General features: G+C 41.6%; 1 protein-coding gene across 2 annotated transcripts in view; it reads right to left on the bottom strand.

Moving 5' to 3' along the window:
* LOC306831606 (ryanodine receptor 1-like) overlaps positions 1–16,564 on the bottom strand; it is a 46,732-nt gene that overhangs the window by 14,749 nt on the left and 15,419 nt on the right. For both annotated transcript variants that reach the window (XM_079355784.1, XM_079355785.1), the window contains exons 40-81: positions 16,406–16,549; positions 15,730–16,003; positions 15,511–15,625; positions 15,233–15,365; positions 15,049–15,143; positions 14,831–14,966; positions 14,546–14,732; positions 14,322–14,433; positions 14,079–14,199; positions 13,718–13,887; positions 13,386–13,606; positions 13,203–13,293; positions 12,925–13,065; positions 12,328–12,491; positions 12,159–12,237; positions 11,877–11,966; positions 11,645–11,785; positions 11,491–11,568; positions 11,336–11,411; positions 11,138–11,261; positions 10,474–10,589; positions 10,286–10,353; positions 10,062–10,183; positions 9,899–9,948; positions 9,651–9,711; positions 9,411–9,537; positions 9,184–9,295; positions 9,001–9,082; positions 8,779–8,909; positions 8,371–8,691; positions 8,030–8,270; positions 7,810–7,897; positions 7,625–7,717; positions 7,196–7,210; positions 4,462–4,632; positions 4,259–4,318; positions 4,001–4,135; positions 3,419–3,531; positions 3,207–3,303; positions 3,018–3,127; positions 2,866–2,917; positions 2,688–2,762 (exon numbers count right to left, since the gene is read on the bottom strand). In XM_079355784.1, the coding sequence (XP_079211910.1) occupies positions 2,688–2,762; positions 2,866–2,917; positions 3,018–3,127; positions 3,207–3,303; positions 3,419–3,531; positions 4,001–4,135; positions 4,259–4,318; positions 4,462–4,632; positions 7,196–7,210; positions 7,625–7,717; positions 7,810–7,897; positions 8,030–8,270; positions 8,371–8,691; positions 8,779–8,909; positions 9,001–9,082; positions 9,184–9,295; positions 9,411–9,537; positions 9,651–9,711; positions 9,899–9,948; positions 10,062–10,183; positions 10,286–10,353; positions 10,474–10,589; positions 11,138–11,261; positions 11,336–11,411; positions 11,491–11,568; positions 11,645–11,785; positions 11,877–11,966; positions 12,159–12,237; positions 12,328–12,491; positions 12,925–13,065; positions 13,203–13,293; positions 13,386–13,606; positions 13,718–13,887; positions 14,079–14,199; positions 14,322–14,433; positions 14,546–14,732; positions 14,831–14,966; positions 15,049–15,143; positions 15,233–15,365; positions 15,511–15,625; positions 15,730–16,003; positions 16,406–16,549 (5,132 nt within the window). The remainder of the gene's footprint in view (positions 1–2,687; positions 2,763–2,865; positions 2,918–3,017; positions 3,128–3,206; positions 3,304–3,418; positions 3,532–4,000; positions 4,136–4,258; positions 4,319–4,461; positions 4,633–7,195; positions 7,211–7,624; positions 7,718–7,809; positions 7,898–8,029; positions 8,271–8,370; positions 8,692–8,778; positions 8,910–9,000; positions 9,083–9,183; positions 9,296–9,410; positions 9,538–9,650; positions 9,712–9,898; positions 9,949–10,061; positions 10,184–10,285; positions 10,354–10,473; positions 10,590–11,137; positions 11,262–11,335; positions 11,412–11,490; positions 11,569–11,644; positions 11,786–11,876; positions 11,967–12,158; positions 12,238–12,327; positions 12,492–12,924; positions 13,066–13,202; positions 13,294–13,385; positions 13,607–13,717; positions 13,888–14,078; positions 14,200–14,321; positions 14,434–14,545; positions 14,733–14,830; positions 14,967–15,048; positions 15,144–15,232; positions 15,366–15,510; positions 15,626–15,729; positions 16,004–16,405; positions 16,550–16,564) is intronic.

Raw genomic sequence — 16,564 nt, 5'->3', positions numbered from 1 at the left:
TCTTCCCTGGTGAGGGTGGGGAATGGGCTTCGGGTAGACGAGCAACCTAACGCAGCAGTGGTGAGCTCGAGCCCAAACAGGCTTTTTGCTCTGGCTCTGCCTTGCCTGTTTTCTTTCGAACATCTTTCTGCTCGTTTCTGTTCTCTTTTTTCTTTCTTTCTGTGAAGGGGGTGGGGCCAGAATGGGGGCGTGGCTCTGGGAAGCCAGAACTTGCTGTTTTCGGTCTTACCAAAGTGTTGTGAGGGTGACTGGATGAGGCACCAGTGAAGAGGGGTTTTTCAACTTGTCGGCACCCGTGGTGTCCAGAGCCATGTGCTAAGTTATGTAACTTTTCAGTGGATCATGGGGGCGTGTTTGGGATGGGGTGTTTCTTCATTGATTGTTAGTCTTTGATCGGGTACAGGTATATTGTATGTACTTAAAATACCTAATTATTTGTTCTGTTATTTGTGGATTTTAATATTTGTGTTTAGCTCTTATTATTCAACTAGTATGTGAACAAACACAGTGTAATCTTGTTTTTTTTTAATATCTGATTTAAACTTCCAACAGCTGGCGCAATCGGCATCTAGTGTTAAAACATGAAACAAAAGTTTTCCATTCCATCTATTCATATTGTCAACATATTCACTCTCCTTTCACTCAGGTCCCTAACCTTCGTCTTCACTGTTTATATAAAACACTTACCATTGTTGTTTAAATAGTCCATAACTGAAGCATCTGTACATAAAGTAAACATATCATCCAATTTCCAAGTTCTATAAATAACCTTTTTTGATCAAATTTCCTCTATAAAACGTATTTTCCTTTCATTCTTAAACTCAGTTTAAGGTTCCTGTCTGAAGCACACATTCTGTCACTTCATTAGTCATGGAGTTGTTACACTACATCTTCACGTTTGCTGGCTGGAGCAAGCGTTAGACTACAGGAAACAGCCGGATTGGCTTCGCATTTTAGTCATAAAGCTGACCAAAGTGTCTTTATTGCAGCAGACCTGCAAACAGGAGACCTTGGACAAGAGCTGTAATCCCTCTGTATCAGATATATTCCTTTGATATTTCACATCCACGTTCTTTTGCTTTGAGAAACTGTTTGAAAGGTTTATGCAAAATATGGAAAAAGTCCATCCACTCGAGCCAATTACACATTTCTTTTGAACCAACTGGGAATGAAATGCCAGTTATAGGAAGGCAGTGACGATCAAATGAATATCTCTGCGTTTGAAGGACAAAGGGACATTCCTCTGCTCAGCCACATCACAAATCAACTTTAAGCATCCCACATCCTGACTGAAACAGGCCCGATTCACCCGCCCCTGCCTCCCCTCCCTCCCTCTCCGTGCCCCCTCCCCCCTCCCACCCACCCTCGTATGCCTGGCGATGCTTTATCCACTATGTGTCGTGCAGTTGGACCGAAAACTTACACTGCAGTCCCTGACAGTCTAATGAACTAAACACTGTATGATGTTGGTGAACTTACTTATAGCTGTGACTATGTGTTGGAATAACTACCACTTGTCATTGCGTGGTCTACACTGGCTTTCACTGTAGTCTGTCAGTATGCTATGTGAGTGGGGGAAGGGAACATTGATCAGTAGCATTCAGTTAATGAAAGCAGGAGTTATGAGGGTGAGAGGGATTACATGGAGTAATGGAGAGAGAGAGAGAGAGACAGGAAGAAAGACAAATGGGACAGCCATATAAACAGGGAGGAATGACATCACTTATTTATGTTAAATAAAGGGAGCACGTTCTGATTAGAATTTAATTATCCTTAAATCACACAAACAATACTACACCATCTCCTGACTCTACACACGGTGTTTAACATGTCCAACAGCCATTTTTTTCTAATAATCATATATTTATCTGTGAAGAGGACAAACAGTGTGTATGATCACAAAAACAACAATCTTCCTTAAAAGAGTTCAGTTAAAAAGAAGCTTTAAGTGGTGCAATCAGCACGAGATTTATCAACGACGACAGCGTGAGACTCCAGCGCTTAACCCAAGAATGAAGAACAGGCCTGCACAGTGGCTACTGCTCTGTCCTTTCAAGCTTCGCTATAAAGTATACAAAGCTCTCTACAGAGCCTCTGTCATCTCAAATTGTACGAGCTGAAAGGAGACTTTCTATTTCTCAGCTGCATTTTTCTATCATATACCTTAATCGTGATAAGGACGTTCTTTCTTTAAAAGTGAATCATAGTTAGTGTGATGATTATTATCATTGTTATTGTTAATGTTGATGTTAAATGACATTAATCTAATCTAACAAGACCCCAATCCAGAGTGGAGGCACGCAAAGTATGAACAGAACTCACGGAGAATAATTTGTGGTATTTGTCAAAATTGGAATTGGAAAAAGATTTTTCAATTTTTTGTTTAAATAAAAAAAGATACAAATATATTGTGTCAACAAAGTTCAGGATGCCTCTCTGGATTGCAGCTTTGAGTGTCTGAATCGAGCGACTCACAATGAACGAGGCACAACATGGAAACAGAGGAGACAGAACACAGACATCACAGACGAGAGGTAAGGAGACGTAACAAAGAAAGACAGAGAGAGAGATGTGGTTGTGAAGTAATGCTCTGATGATGAGGTCACTCAATGCGTCGAGAGCTACCGCTCCAGTGTGTTCCTGGTCCCCAGCCCCTGGCCGCCCATTACCAGTTCTGACTGTCGCACCTCAAAGGACATCTCATCCTCAGCATTTTCCCCCATTTCCTCTCCCCCTTCCTCTTCTTCACACATATGGCAACTCTATAGAAATGTAGAGGAAAAGACATAAATGTGAGGAATTCAAACAACATTAGGCCTAACATTAATCCTCAACTCATAGTGAAAAACATTTCCGATCACTCACCTTTGCCATAATGTCGGCATATGCCATATAAAGATGATCTGTGTCAAGTTTACTGGAATGGGGAAAAGGAAAGAGAATGAGGAGAAAACATGTCACCCTGTGAGTTGACTTCGTCTTTACTTTCAGTGTTCATCAGCAAGGCCCTATCAAACCTCTTTTCTGTCAGAGCGGTACGACTGAAATGCAGGATGAGCTGGTGAAGGGGATCCGGCTTTGATTCCTTCTCCTCCTCTTCATCTCCTTCCTCTTGCTCCATCGCTTTCTGAAAGACGTGTGGGAAAAAACCCCCCGATGAGTAATGGTGCGGATTCTATAAGAGTGAGATTTAAGACAACACTCACAGATAAGTCATCGATCATCCTGTCTTCAAAAGAGTAACCCTCGGTGTGAAGCCAGTTACGCTTGTAGCCTTCAAGGAACATGTTTGAAGCTCTGTGCCTGCCATGTTCAAAAAAGGAAACAATAACAATCAGATACATAGATAAAGATAAATACATCTGCTGTACTTATTTGGTGAAAATCCCATACATGTCAGAGTTAACAGGGCTCCTACCTGGGAATGTTGTATAGTGGTGTCATCCTAAAACAAGCGACCACAGCCCTGCGTCTCTGCTTCGACAGCAGTTTGTGCCAAACCATCTTCTTTGATTTGAAAGGGTGCTCCGTCTACACCAGAGAAGGTACACGTTGGCAAATGGCCACAGCAGGAGAACCCAGTGAAAGTCGAACTTATATAAAAAAAACCATTTTGTCTGAACTATTGCTGACATGTTTTCCAATTTATCTCTGTTTCTGATGCTATCTGAAGATGCTAACGTCAGATAAGTTATTTGCATTTTCCTTTAGGGTTAAATGGATTAGTTCATTCTTCTTTGAAAAACAAACTAACAGTAAAAACTATTTCTATCAGTTCACTTATTTGTCCTTTAATCAACTTATTAAAATACACTGCCTTTCAACTAAAAGACACATTGTACATTATCCATTCTTATTCAGTCAGTATGCATTAAATGAGTCAGGTCCAGGTTCACTTTTACATTTAGTCATTTCCATCTGTAAGTAGACATTTTACTCTCTGTGCAGGAGAAATAGTTGAAGTATGCCACAGTTAGTGCAGCTGAGACTGAACGCTCACCACTTCAAGGTGATAGAGGACAGCAGACACCTCCTGTACTCTTTTCACAACTTTTTCAGGGGCATCAGCATCTTCAGCCTTCCCTGCCATCTCTTTGTATAGAGCCATCTGCCAGCGCATGGACGGGTTGTCCACCTATCCACAAGACAGGGATTTAGAGCTTCTGATATGTTTTAGGAGTGATTGTCATTTAATCCAAATCTGATCACGCGGTCGAATAAAACACAACACTGGAGAGTTTCAGTCAAGGAGTTATACCTTGCCCTGAAGATGAAGGTTGTTCTGCAAGAACTCTCTTACTTCTTCATCAGTGTCTCTCTGCAGAGTAAAACATTTGATCAATGGTTTTCCTCCTAAGAAAAGCTTTGGAGGTAAAGTCTGAAAGAGAAACTATGAAAATAGGTTTTAACATGTTTCAAACCGTTTTGCAGGAAAAAGTTCATTTAAAGTAAAAAAACTACCAAAGAGTATCGGATCTTTGCCAAGTTGATGAGCTCCTGATCAGCGGGAGAGCACATGTTGAGGCCTATGGGAAGCATCTTTTTTAAGGCAGCCACAATAAGTGAAGTCTGCACAGAGTAACGATCTCCACGTTTCTTCTTCTTGGTACGTTCGGCATCTGAACCTCCACCCTAAGAGACGGGAAAGTAAACCAAAAAGCATCCAAAGTATCTCGTAAAAATGCCACCACAGTTAAAAGTTGCTTCGTTTTAAACACAGCAGAGCCGTAATTCACTGCCAGACTGTCCCTTCCATGGATAGAAGTCCTCATTTGTAAGTAACTTCATCTATAGCCTGTAATAATAAGAATAACTGCAACAACAAAAGGGCTATAAAAAAAAAAAGGTAGTAATTCCATATTTATGCTACTTTTCATACCACAGAGAAAATATGTGTGATCTGAGCTTGTCAACATATTCGCACACATCTTTTTTTAAAACATGACCCTACGTTTAAATAATGACAGAGCACTTTACAGCACTGCAGAAAGTTTATAATGCAATACCAGCTCATCTCTCCACGTAGATATACCAAGCTTCAATCGATAAGAATTCCTCCTGACAAAATCTTCACGTAAACAACGTGTACATTTCAAGTGAGTGCCGTCATTTGATCGTTTATTGTTTCTCTGAGCTCAGACTGGTAAGTAGAGGGTACAGTGAAATGTGAGGGCAAACTGGGGACATAGCTGGCTTTGGGGAAGGGAAGCTGCAGGATATGGATCTTACAAGGAAGTAAACCTGTGGAACTGCATTTGCAAAACATGCCACAAAGAAAAGATTTCATTCAAGTGACAATCCATTCAGCACTCAATGAACAGGATAAACAAACATGTATGTTTTTCTCTTTTTGTGAATTATCTCGTTTACTGCATCCTGTGGTGAAAGGCTAGTATATTAGATGAAACAAAACTCTTGACATTAGAGTAGTCATGTAAGTAGCAGGCAGTTAAAATCACACAACTATTGTTCAAGAGATGTGACCACATGCACTTCTGCTAAGCTCCTGTTCTGTTTCTGTGAGAGTTCAGTCCTTCTGGTATCTGCTCTTTCTGGAATCCTCCAAAAATGTTGAGAAAATGTATGTGACAGCTTTTAGATTGAAAAAATTAAGACATTAAATGCTCTACAAAAAGTATTTCATTTGGAAAATAAAAAATCCAACAAAGGGACTTGATATTAATACTCCTTATTTCCTCTAAAAAATACTTGAATCACCTTAAAAGGGCCAATGATGTTTAGATAATAAGAATTCAGTAAACGTTTTTTTTTTTAACAGTACCCCAAAACTTTAACCCCCCGCCCATCTTACCTCGTGAAATGAATAAATAGTCTTCATATGTCGGTCATTACACGTCTAAATCCAAAAATATTCAGATGCAAACATTATATTAAAAAAATTAGCTACACCAAAACCAACAGAGTTGCACCTTTTACAGGTGATCTGATGGAAATGAAATTCAAATTCAAAAAAACTTTATTTGTCCCCGGGGGGAAATTGAAAACATGTTGAAACAATGTATTTTAAGTGTCATTGTCAGACATCAGCAACTGCGTTTGCTTCAATTTAGCGCCAGATGCAAGAGTGTTATGGGAAACTAGTTTAGAGGCAACTGGGAGCAAAGCATTTTAGATAATAAGGGTAAATTAATGTATTGGTTAGGTGGATCATGGAAGTGGTCTTAAAACATGTTTCAAGAATTCTGCTACAATGATATAAAGCATCAAGTCATGTGTTAGTGTGGATACTAGGGAGTGTGAAGGAAACTAAACCATGATGTGCCATGGCATTTCCAGGGAGGAGAGAAGAAAGAGCACAGAGAAGACTAACATCATCCCCTAGTGGCAAAAAAGCTGCATTACAAAAGCTACAAGGTCAACTATCCTTCAACAAAAAGAAACAAAGACATACTAGAATATTCCACCTCAGCTATGATCAAAAAAGAGCAAACTCAGTGACAGGATGATGGCACTGTGCTCTCACTACCACGTTGGGCTTGGTGTAAAGCCCAGTGCCATGAGCCCAACTCTACAGCTGAGTACTTTCATCAAGCGCCTCCAGACTCCCCCCTCACACACTGGCAGGACAGGGGTTGACCCACAGAAGGGGGGCCTTCCCTTTTGTCCAGTGATCATTGATAGCGTCAATGTGGATGTCTCACTCTACTGCATGTTCATTACAGTTTGTCCTTTTATATGGCGTGCCCAGTATAAGGTCTATGTGGACGTATATGTGTGTGAGACATGGAGTGAGACGATCTAAATCTGTGTGTCAGTGCACATGTGCTCATACGCTGGTGTGTAGCCGTGCTAATGACACTGTAAATCTGTTTCTCTTCTGACTAGGATTTTCCAGTCCTATTAATATAAATGACTCCGTATTAATAGCGATGACAAATTCTCACTGAGTTTTGTTCCACTCATGACGGACGTCAAAGTATTTTTGACTAAGCAGACACAGCTGCATGCACAGAAAAGGCCTCGACACTGGCACTGACTCAGTTGTCTCGGGTCATGTGTCTCAGAAAGGAATGCGCACGCCTGTGTGTGTGTGTGTGTGTCTATATATGAAAGAATGTGTACTTGTGTGTATGCGGATCAGATGTGCCAGTGTGCTGGAGAGGTTGATGAAAAGCTCCCCCAAAGTGAGGTGCCATGCGGTCAGCACAGCGGGCGTGCAGGAACAAAGTCTAACCTCTGAGTCCCCGCCCTGGAAACCCAGCCGCAACCCAAAAGAAGAGGAAAGGGACAGCCAGAGAGAGAATATTGTTAACAAGACTGCTCGGGTTGTCTGAACAGCGGATGAAAATCAAACTTGATAAATGAAAGAACTTCGCCAAGTGTAGCCGAGCCCAACAAACAAGAATACAAAAAAAAAGTACAAATTATGAATGACCAAAACGTGGCACCAGAGAGAGAAAAAGAAAACATGTTTCCTGTACCTGGAAAAAAAGGTGCATAAGAGCCTTTGTATTTATTAATGCTTTGTTTTGCAGTAAGCAATGCACAATATTTAATATTACAATTTTTAGAGTTATGATAAACACTGAGGGCAGAAGAAAGGAACACACTAATATAAGAATCCGACTCAAAGTGGCACCGCCTCTGCCCTTCATTCACTCACCTTGCTCATTTTGCTCTTGCTATCAGCAGTGAGGAATGACATGTTATTGATCTCATTCATCACCACAAAGTTCTGCTCCTCTCGCTTGAAGTTCTACAACGGCGAGAAAAAACAACAACACACGGTGAAAGATGTACGCTGTGACAAACGGCTGCACTCAAAAAAGCAACAATGAAAATACCTACATGAGACTTGGACCAGAAAATAAAGACCTCCCCAACCATTCGGAAGAGCTCTTCAGCATCTGGGTCTGGGCATGTCAGCCATCTTGCTCTGTAGCAGGACGAAAAAATTTTAGACTCCCTACTGTCCTAACATGTTTGACTAAAGCACAATATATGATAAGTGCATCATGTTGCATTTCCTTCGGTAGTAGCCAGGAATCATCAGGAATCTTTAATGCACCTGTTGTTGTCCACATAGCGAATAAGCAGAGGGTAGAGAGCATACAAGTCTCTGCAGAGGACAGCAAACTCATCACGTATGGTGCCGTCTTCTTCATCTCCCTCTGATTTCCCCTCCATTCGCAGGTGGTCTTCTTCAGCCACCACCTTTGAAGTGCGTTTCTTTAGCTTCTCCATTGTTGGGATGAAGTGGGACTTGAGCATTTCTGGCTTTGCTCTGCTGACGATGGGCTGTGAAAACACTAGGAGAGAACACAAACGGTGTCAACATGCTGGTTCAGATTCTCACCCAACACTTACTTACAGTATATACATGTTGAAAGATGTTAAAACAGTACTCACCAGCCAACCTCTTCATCCAAGAAGCCTCATCAATACCCAAGTTGTTCACTACAATTTTCATGATGCTGCCAAGCATCTGATTCAGGTGTTCTGATGTGACAGCCGTGCAGATCTGGTTCTCCAGTTCAGGGAAGTTCTCAGATCCTCTCTCCCACCAGCGAGGCAGGTAGTTACACAGCATGGGCAGAGTGATTTCAATCACATGAGGCATTTCAGTATAACGAGCGCCGGACTCTGCCAAGTCGCCGATCTCCTTCAGGAGAACATCCAGCTCTGGGATGTCTGGACACAACTCCTGGACCTCATTGGGAAGGCCCAAGACTTTGGAATTTAAAAGAGAATGAAGACGCACAGTTAAGCCACATGATGAGACAATGATCACATCTAAGGAAACATGAATACACTCACTGGCTCTCTCCCTGGGGGTCTTTGTAGTGTAAACAGAAAATGCATTATATTCATTCAGACTGGGCTCTAAGTAAGCCACTGGCATAGCTGCAGCAAGATGAGCCAAGCACTCTCCAAGAGCCGGTCTCTGCCTGTAAATGTAAAGAACAAGTAAAGAATGACTCCAAAGGTGAGTCATCTTAAATGTTTTACAGCTTTTAGTGATTGCAGCTAAGGAGTTACCTTTCTACATGTGGATTCTTGACAGTCCCTAAGGAATAGATGCTGCACATGATGCGGTAGCAGGACATCTGCAGGTCATCCACTGTGTGCAAGCAAAAGAGAAATGTACAGCAGTGTCAGGATGATTTCATTAATGAAGACAGGGCACAATAAATACAAAAGCACTGATGTGGAAGCACTCACACATGACGTCATCTCCAAACTGGTGCTGAGCGATGTGGTCAAACAGGGAGGTAAGCACTGGGAGCAGGGCGATGGTCGTGTAGTTAATGTTCTGGGACACTCCTTTCACTTGCTTTAAAGAGGAGAAGAAGAACATGATCATGAATGCTTGAGGGTCGGTGTTTTTTAACTTACATTTAGGGATGGCAATCAAGAAAGGCCATTCAAGTCATGCGCCCATCTATCACCTGATTTCCTTTGGACACTTTTCCCAGTTTGAGGTTCTCTACCATCTTCTCTATATCGTCAGCCGCACTTTCAAAGAAGGAGCGAAGACCTGCTTTCACAATCTCAGGCCCCGACTTCATTACTGTCCTAATTATGCAAAAAAAAAAAAAAGAAAATTATGTTGAAAAAGAAAAACTTTTAAAAATGTGTTCAATTTTTTTTTTTTTTTTTGGCATTTTATGAATTAAATGACACTAAACCTTGCATCCAGTGATCGAGCCAGAATGTGAAGACAATTAACAATCGCTTGAGCGTCCGTTCCTGCAACATCAAAGAAATAGCGGCCGTTACAGATCTTCCAAAAAAACTACTAAGACAACATGTTTCATGTAAAACTGCAATCTTATTGACTGAAAAACACATTGCAGCCACGTAGTAACACATACGAGAAACACAGAAAAGAGTGAAGAGAATCTTAAAGAGTGACACGGAGGAAACAACACCTTACCAAAGAGAGAAACTCTGTGTCTCACCAGAGCGGACATTTTACAGAAGATACTAAGATCAGGAGGAAAGAAGACGGAAGGAGAAAGGAAATAGTTTTAAAAGTAAAACATGAAAAGAAACCTTAACATGTCTGTGTATAAAAACCGACAGAAGGTAGAGACCACCTTGCAATCATCTCCTTCTCCTTATTTGACGAATGTCCGCCACTACCCAGAACTTTTGCAGGCGTTGACAAAAAGTAGAGGCAGTGGTTTTTGAAATACTGATTGATCAGAGGCATCAGGATCTGAAAGTGAAGGTTTCAAAGAGAGTTTTCTTATTTAGCACAGTAATTACACAGTTTGAGTCTTTAATATGTGGATCTTCCAGCTTCACACTGAAGTCTCACCTTAGCAAAGAATTTGATTTCTTGCTCATGGGGAGACTTTTCCACTCGTCCACTGCTAACCACGGCCTCTGAAGAAAACACACACACAATATTATATGCATCATAATGGTAATGGTAAACACATCTACTTAAGGTCACATCTGTGATATGTGTCAGGTATCAGTTGTCTCCTCCTTTCCCCACAGTACCAAGATGAGCGATGAACTCCTGGGCGATTTCCATCCATTTCAAGAGCTTCTGCAGGAAACCATACGCAAACCTCTTCTCAATGGATGAGATGTCAGACTCCATGTCCTTCAGGCCCCTTTGGTGAGACAGAGTTCAATTCTAATTTAGTACATGACATCTGCATGTCTCTTTCTGTATTTATTTAATATCTGGTATCTGGCAAAACACTTTTTATACTACCTCATGTAAATACTCAATATAAACAATATAAAGCTTTAATTTTGTTGTAAAATTGTATAATGACAATAAAGACATTCTATTCTATTCTAGTAACAGAACAAGGAAACATGTTTCCAAAGGGCTTCGTAGACTTTTTGACATATTCTTCTTTTTCAGACAGATTCTGGACCCACAGAAAGCAGCTCAGTGACCCATGTTTGGGGTCTGACCCACCAGTTGAGAACCACCGTATCAGAGTGCTACAGCTACAGGTAGTTGTTCTGTGTTGCATCATCTGAACTGCTTCAAAGTGACGACAGAAGTAAGCTACTAACCCTTTGAACAGGTAGGTGATCAGAGGACACAAACATATTAGACAGGACATATACAAGAGGATCACATGAACACAAATAGCTTGAACAAACGCTGTTCTGCAAACACTGAATTGTTCTCCTGCATGTTTACCGTGTGACAGCGTATCCGTTCAGCTGCAGGAACTTGAGCAGCTCATGAGCCTTCTCTCTGTCTCTGGCCTTTTCTTTGGCCGTCAGGGTGTCGTAGGGCACCAGCAGAGGATGTGTTCCACCTCCTACACAAACAGAGGTATCAGTATAACTCTTGGAGGAATCGGGAACAAGCCTTATTTTATAAAACACATCTTACCTTTGGACTGCAGCTCTAACTTTTTCTTCCGTCCCCAGGTGTTATGGTAGTTTTCTGCCAGTTGTTCTGCCATAGACTGTGAAAGGATGTAAACTATGAATGACACTCCTATGCTAAGATTATTACATAAATGGTTCAGATTCTTACTGTCATACCTGCAGGTCTCTTGAAAGAGCCATGTGTGTAATCTCAATAGGTTGTGGACTGTAGCCATGGCTTGGGTCATACGTGGCCTACAATAAAAAGAATTCTAAAATCATATATTGTGATAACGTAAAGTTTTGAAACTTGTATCTTAATGCTCGATACCTGAGCAGTCTGTGAGATTTTTCGTGACGCAGCCTTCTTCTTCTCTGACTCCTCTTCTTCTCTGGCTTTATCGATGGTCCACTCCCACGCAAGCATGGCTTTGACTGACTCTTTGATTGGCCAACGGTAAATCTCTTTGTCCTGCCAGAGGAGAAGGTAGATTTGAGTGATGCAAAAACAAATGAAGTAAGTTACAGCTAGTGTTAAAAACACACGGTGATTGGGAACCTACCTTTTCTGAGAAGGTTTTGTAAGGTCTGAGCATGGGATGAGTTTTCGCATTTTCATCCAGCACCTCGCCATACGACCAGTTATTCTGGATCTGAGACATAAATGCACACGTACACTTGTTGAAGCTCCCCTTTCGACACAATGGCTTCCCTCTTATTGGAAGCAGCTGTATTCATTTGCTATATTAATTCCTTTTCTCTCCAGAACCGAATGTAACGTAACTTTTTGCTATGCTGAAGAATTGTTAAACAAAAGTAATGATAAGTATTAAGAAAAGGTCTACCTTTTCAAAGGCCCATTTATCATGCGTGTATTCAGCATATTTGTTGATAAAAGGATCCAGCCTCTCAGGGATGATAGTGCTGTGGTTTGATGAAGAATCACAGTTCATTAAAGAACAGGTCATTTACAAGAACATATTTATAGGGAATAACAAACCGGAGTGCTCTCACTTTGTGGTCTCCACTGGTTTAGGATCAAAGTTTCCTTCTGCATCGACTGACGCCTTTTTCTCGGTTTTTGAGGAGTAGCTGGCGTCGACATAGTCAGGAGGAATGGCCCCAGCGATGGCGCAGATGCATGGCATGGAAATTTTGAAAATCTCAGCATCAAATTTCTAAAATCACAAGAAACAGCTGTCAGTATACCCCACACACACATTCAAACATTAGCCCTCACAGTAAGAGGAACACATCTGTGGAAGGCATTATTATCTGAAATTTAAAAAAAGTTCAAGGTTTTTAAGAAACAAGTAAAACAGCGGATGAAACTACTTCCTCTTAGAATCCTTATTTAACCATTTTTTGCTTATTTTAGTCTCTTTTTTTGCATTGCATTATATTAACATTTCTATCACTTTTTCTGTATTTCTTTTAGTCTAATGCTTCAGTCTGAATCTTTAAAGCCAGGGACAGGGGCTGCAAACTGGCCATTGCTAGAAACCATCATGGTATCTACTTTTTATTTTACACATGAAGTAATGTGCGCTGCATGTGTTCCTGGTAAATAAACAAATATATGAGAAAAACCTCCTATTGAAGGAACCTCACCTTGTGTGCTAATGATTCAAAGATCCCCCAAAACAGTTTGCGGGTCAGATGCAGCTCCTCCTCTGATGATACCCCGAAGTTGGCCCAGCCATTAGGGAGGCAATAATACTTCCAACACCGCTCATAATGATTCGTCAAAAGCTGTAAGATGTACAACAAAGATGTGGTTAATCATAATTTAAACTACATATTCCGATAAAAGTGAAAGGATGAGGAACATGAACTCTGAGGAAAAATGTTGTTTTTGTATTTTTTTTTATATTTAAAAGGCCTAATACCTTCAGCGGCATCTTTGCATACTCATTAAGAATGGGCACATCAAACACCAGACGTCGTAGTAGATGCTGAAGCATGGAGGGACGTAGATGTCTGATAGGAAGATAAATACAGTCAACCTCAACATAAATGTATTCATGATGATAGTAAGTGACATGCAAAGAGTGCAGTAAGGTTAAACTCACTTGCACAAAGCCATGAGGCACTCTTCAATGATGTCTCTTTGAGCTTTTGTGAAGGCGCGTCCACGAGACAGCCGGTAGATTGTGTGCAGCATGGAGTCGATCATAATGGCTCTGTGGTCACTGCCAGCAAAGAGTGGCGCACACTTTGTGATGAGCGGCAACACAGCAGAACACAGGTAGCGGTTCAAAGCGAGGGCCATCTCTGTGGTACTGAAAGCAACCTGTAGGAGAGGAACTGTGAATTAAGTCCTGTTGGGTGGTTCTGATCCTGCTCGGATCTTCTCCAAAAGGACCACATACAACTTAAGCTGTATCAGTAGCATGAGGCTCACCGTGTCTAAAGAGGCAGCAGCCCTCATGTCAGGCAGAAAGCCCACCTCCAGCACATGGAGAAGAAAATCCTGGTTGTCAATACCATACACTCTGTCCAGGAACAGAACCATGGGAGCCTTGTGATCGGGTACAAAACTAGCCGACATCTTTGGTTCTATGATGCTGTTGTCTGAACATGAGAAAGAAAAATTGTTTAGAAAATCAGAAATAGTATGCAAAGCAAAACTAAAGCAATAGATATGGAAGCTTTCGCCGTAAAGCTGAGTACAATAAAACACCTTGAATAAACAACATTTAAAACATTAACGTCCTACTAAACACATGCTGATTTAGGAAACCTCAATACATTTTCATGTTTACCTTTGCCAAAGGAAGGAATCTGAACAGGAAGGCTGATGACTCCTACCAGATCTTCAAGAGGGACCAGTGATCTCAGGATGGCCCTGATCCTCAGAGCTTCACCCTTACCAGCCTGGATCAACTGTTGAGAGAAAAGCACAGGTTCACCATAAACATTTTCAAAAAGAAGTCCCGTTTCTGCCTTGTATTTTCTCTTTGCCTAAAGATTAGTCCGGTAAGGTAAGCCGCTTCTGGAGAGCTTACGTGCATCTCTGGAGCACAACGTCCCAGCAAATCAATCAGGGCAGAGTAAAAGGACATGATGGCATTTCCCAGATGCACCCTGTTCTCTTCATGCTGCTCTTCTCCACCAAACCTACAAGTAAGAAAAAAAGTGGCTCTACAAGTTTCTGGAGGAGATAATGCACTCTTCAGCACCTCTTTGAATACCATCAGAGTGCGTTCAGACAAAAGCTTGGAGCTCTTACATGGGAAAGCGTCTGTCTTTCTTAACACTGGGGCCATCCCGTGCAGGGTCCTCTGATATTTTGATGGCCTCTTCTATTGCAGCCAGTAGACCATTCCCACCCTCCCCTCTCAGGGCTGGACCGAAGCACTCAGGCCTGCGGATGAGAAGACGTACCACCACATTGGCATTCTCTTCTACGCTCTCACCTACAAACAGAAAAACAGGTATTAACTGTCGTCAACAAAGAACAAAACAAAAAGACGGTAAGGAAACTTTTTCATCATGCAGCCAATAAAAATCATACCATTGACAAATACAGCAAAACGAAGAAAGTCAAGGTATTTCTCTCCACCACAAGGATTCCAGCCGATGTCAGGGTAGCCTTTGGCCAGCAGCATGGGACAGCTTTGCAGTCCACATCCAGCCAAATATTTCACAACCTGTATAAAACATTAGAGTACTAAAATGATGACGATTTTTCACATCGCTTCTTTTGTTTTAAACATGCAGGTTGCGTTTTACCATTTCCAGGTCCTGCTCTTGGAGGGCCAGCGCCAGCTCGTTGTTGTCGATGCACGAGGCTGCAGCCACATCCAATGGAGTGGAGCCCCGCATCCCTAAAGACGCAATGTCCGGCTTTATCACAGTTCACGCATAAAGAAAAAAATCATTGAGAGTCATGCTGGAATTTAACAAAGACAATCACCAAGGCCGATGCCACTGTTCTGAAGAAGGTAACTGAGGTGGTCGAACATGGAGCGCTGGTTTTGACGGCTGATGCGACAGAAGTAGCAGAGGAAACGGCAGCAGTTTGTCACCACTCGGGGGAATCTGATCTCCTATTGGAGGAAAGTATTTTACAAATTTAAAGTTAGGGATCAGGTCCCATTTCCTCCAGTCTGTCTGTGACCAGTTAGTAATAAAAAGCAATGTTTCTCCATGTCTCTTGCATACTAACATGAGTGAGTTAAATGAATAATGTACCTTTGAGTCCCCACCCCCCAGCACGTTAACCATGACCTCCATGACAGTTTCATGCATGCCCAGAGCTCGCATCAAGTTAGGATGCTGATAGAAGACTTTGTTACTCATGATGTTCCTGGGGAGGGCCAAAAAAAAATAAATCAAGTATCTGTCATTTGAAAGGATCAGAGACGTCACTTTGAGTGTTGATATTTAGGATACATTTAGTGTAACACCCACCCGATGCTTTGGATCATAAGCCTCTCTTCTTCTGGGCCCATCTGAACGATGAGAAGTGAGCGGATCTGGCCCAAGCACTCGAGCAGGTCCATGGTGTCGTTGATTGACACTTGGTTGATGGTGTAGGCTTTGGGGAGGGCACGCATGAGCTCACCCAGCCCATCATACTGCCTGTGAAGGAGGCTAAACATCATACGCACAAGCTCAGGGTTTTGGATAAACGACTCCTGGGCCCAGTGGATCATAGTGTGAGAAATCAGCTCCTGCAAGGTGCCTGGAAGGTCAAAGAGAGAAAACTTTTCACACATTTTTCAGAAAGCCTATACACTAAATCTTGCTGAGCTCCCTAAGTGGGGGCTTTTGTTCATTGAATTTAAATAAATAATTTTAATGGTTAACATTTATTGGCAATATTTGCTTAAGGTGAAACCATAAAAAGCTTTAACTTTCCAGTATTGCAGGCAATTTTTGTCTTTATAAATTTTTAATTATTCGTTAAATAGTCTGTGCTTTACAAGGCGTGTCAATACAAAAAGCAGAGCAAAATGAAGAATGAATGTAATTTATTATGTAATATTTTTGTCTTTCATCACTTCAGGTGAAGCATTTCAACATTTGTGATTTCGATAAGATGCAGTTTAATCGCAGCTGACCATAACGTGAATGAGAGGCTCACTTGGTTTTGTATCCTCCTGTGGCTCCGGCTCCACCTCTACCTTCTTCTCCCGGAATGTTTTGACCTTCTCCAACAGTCGGAGCAGTCGTCCACGAACTGAATTATCGACTTCGGCCTCTTGTTCCTCTTCTTCTATATGAACACCTGAGAGGAAGGTTT

The sequence above is a fragment of the Symphodus melops genome, assembly GCF_947650265.1.
Source record: "Symphodus melops genome assembly, chromosome: 11".
Lineage (NCBI taxonomy): Eukaryota > Metazoa > Chordata > Actinopteri > Labriformes > Labridae > Symphodus > Symphodus melops.
The sequence above is the reverse complement of the archived record's forward strand: the minus strand, read 5'-3'. Positions and strand labels throughout refer to the sequence as shown.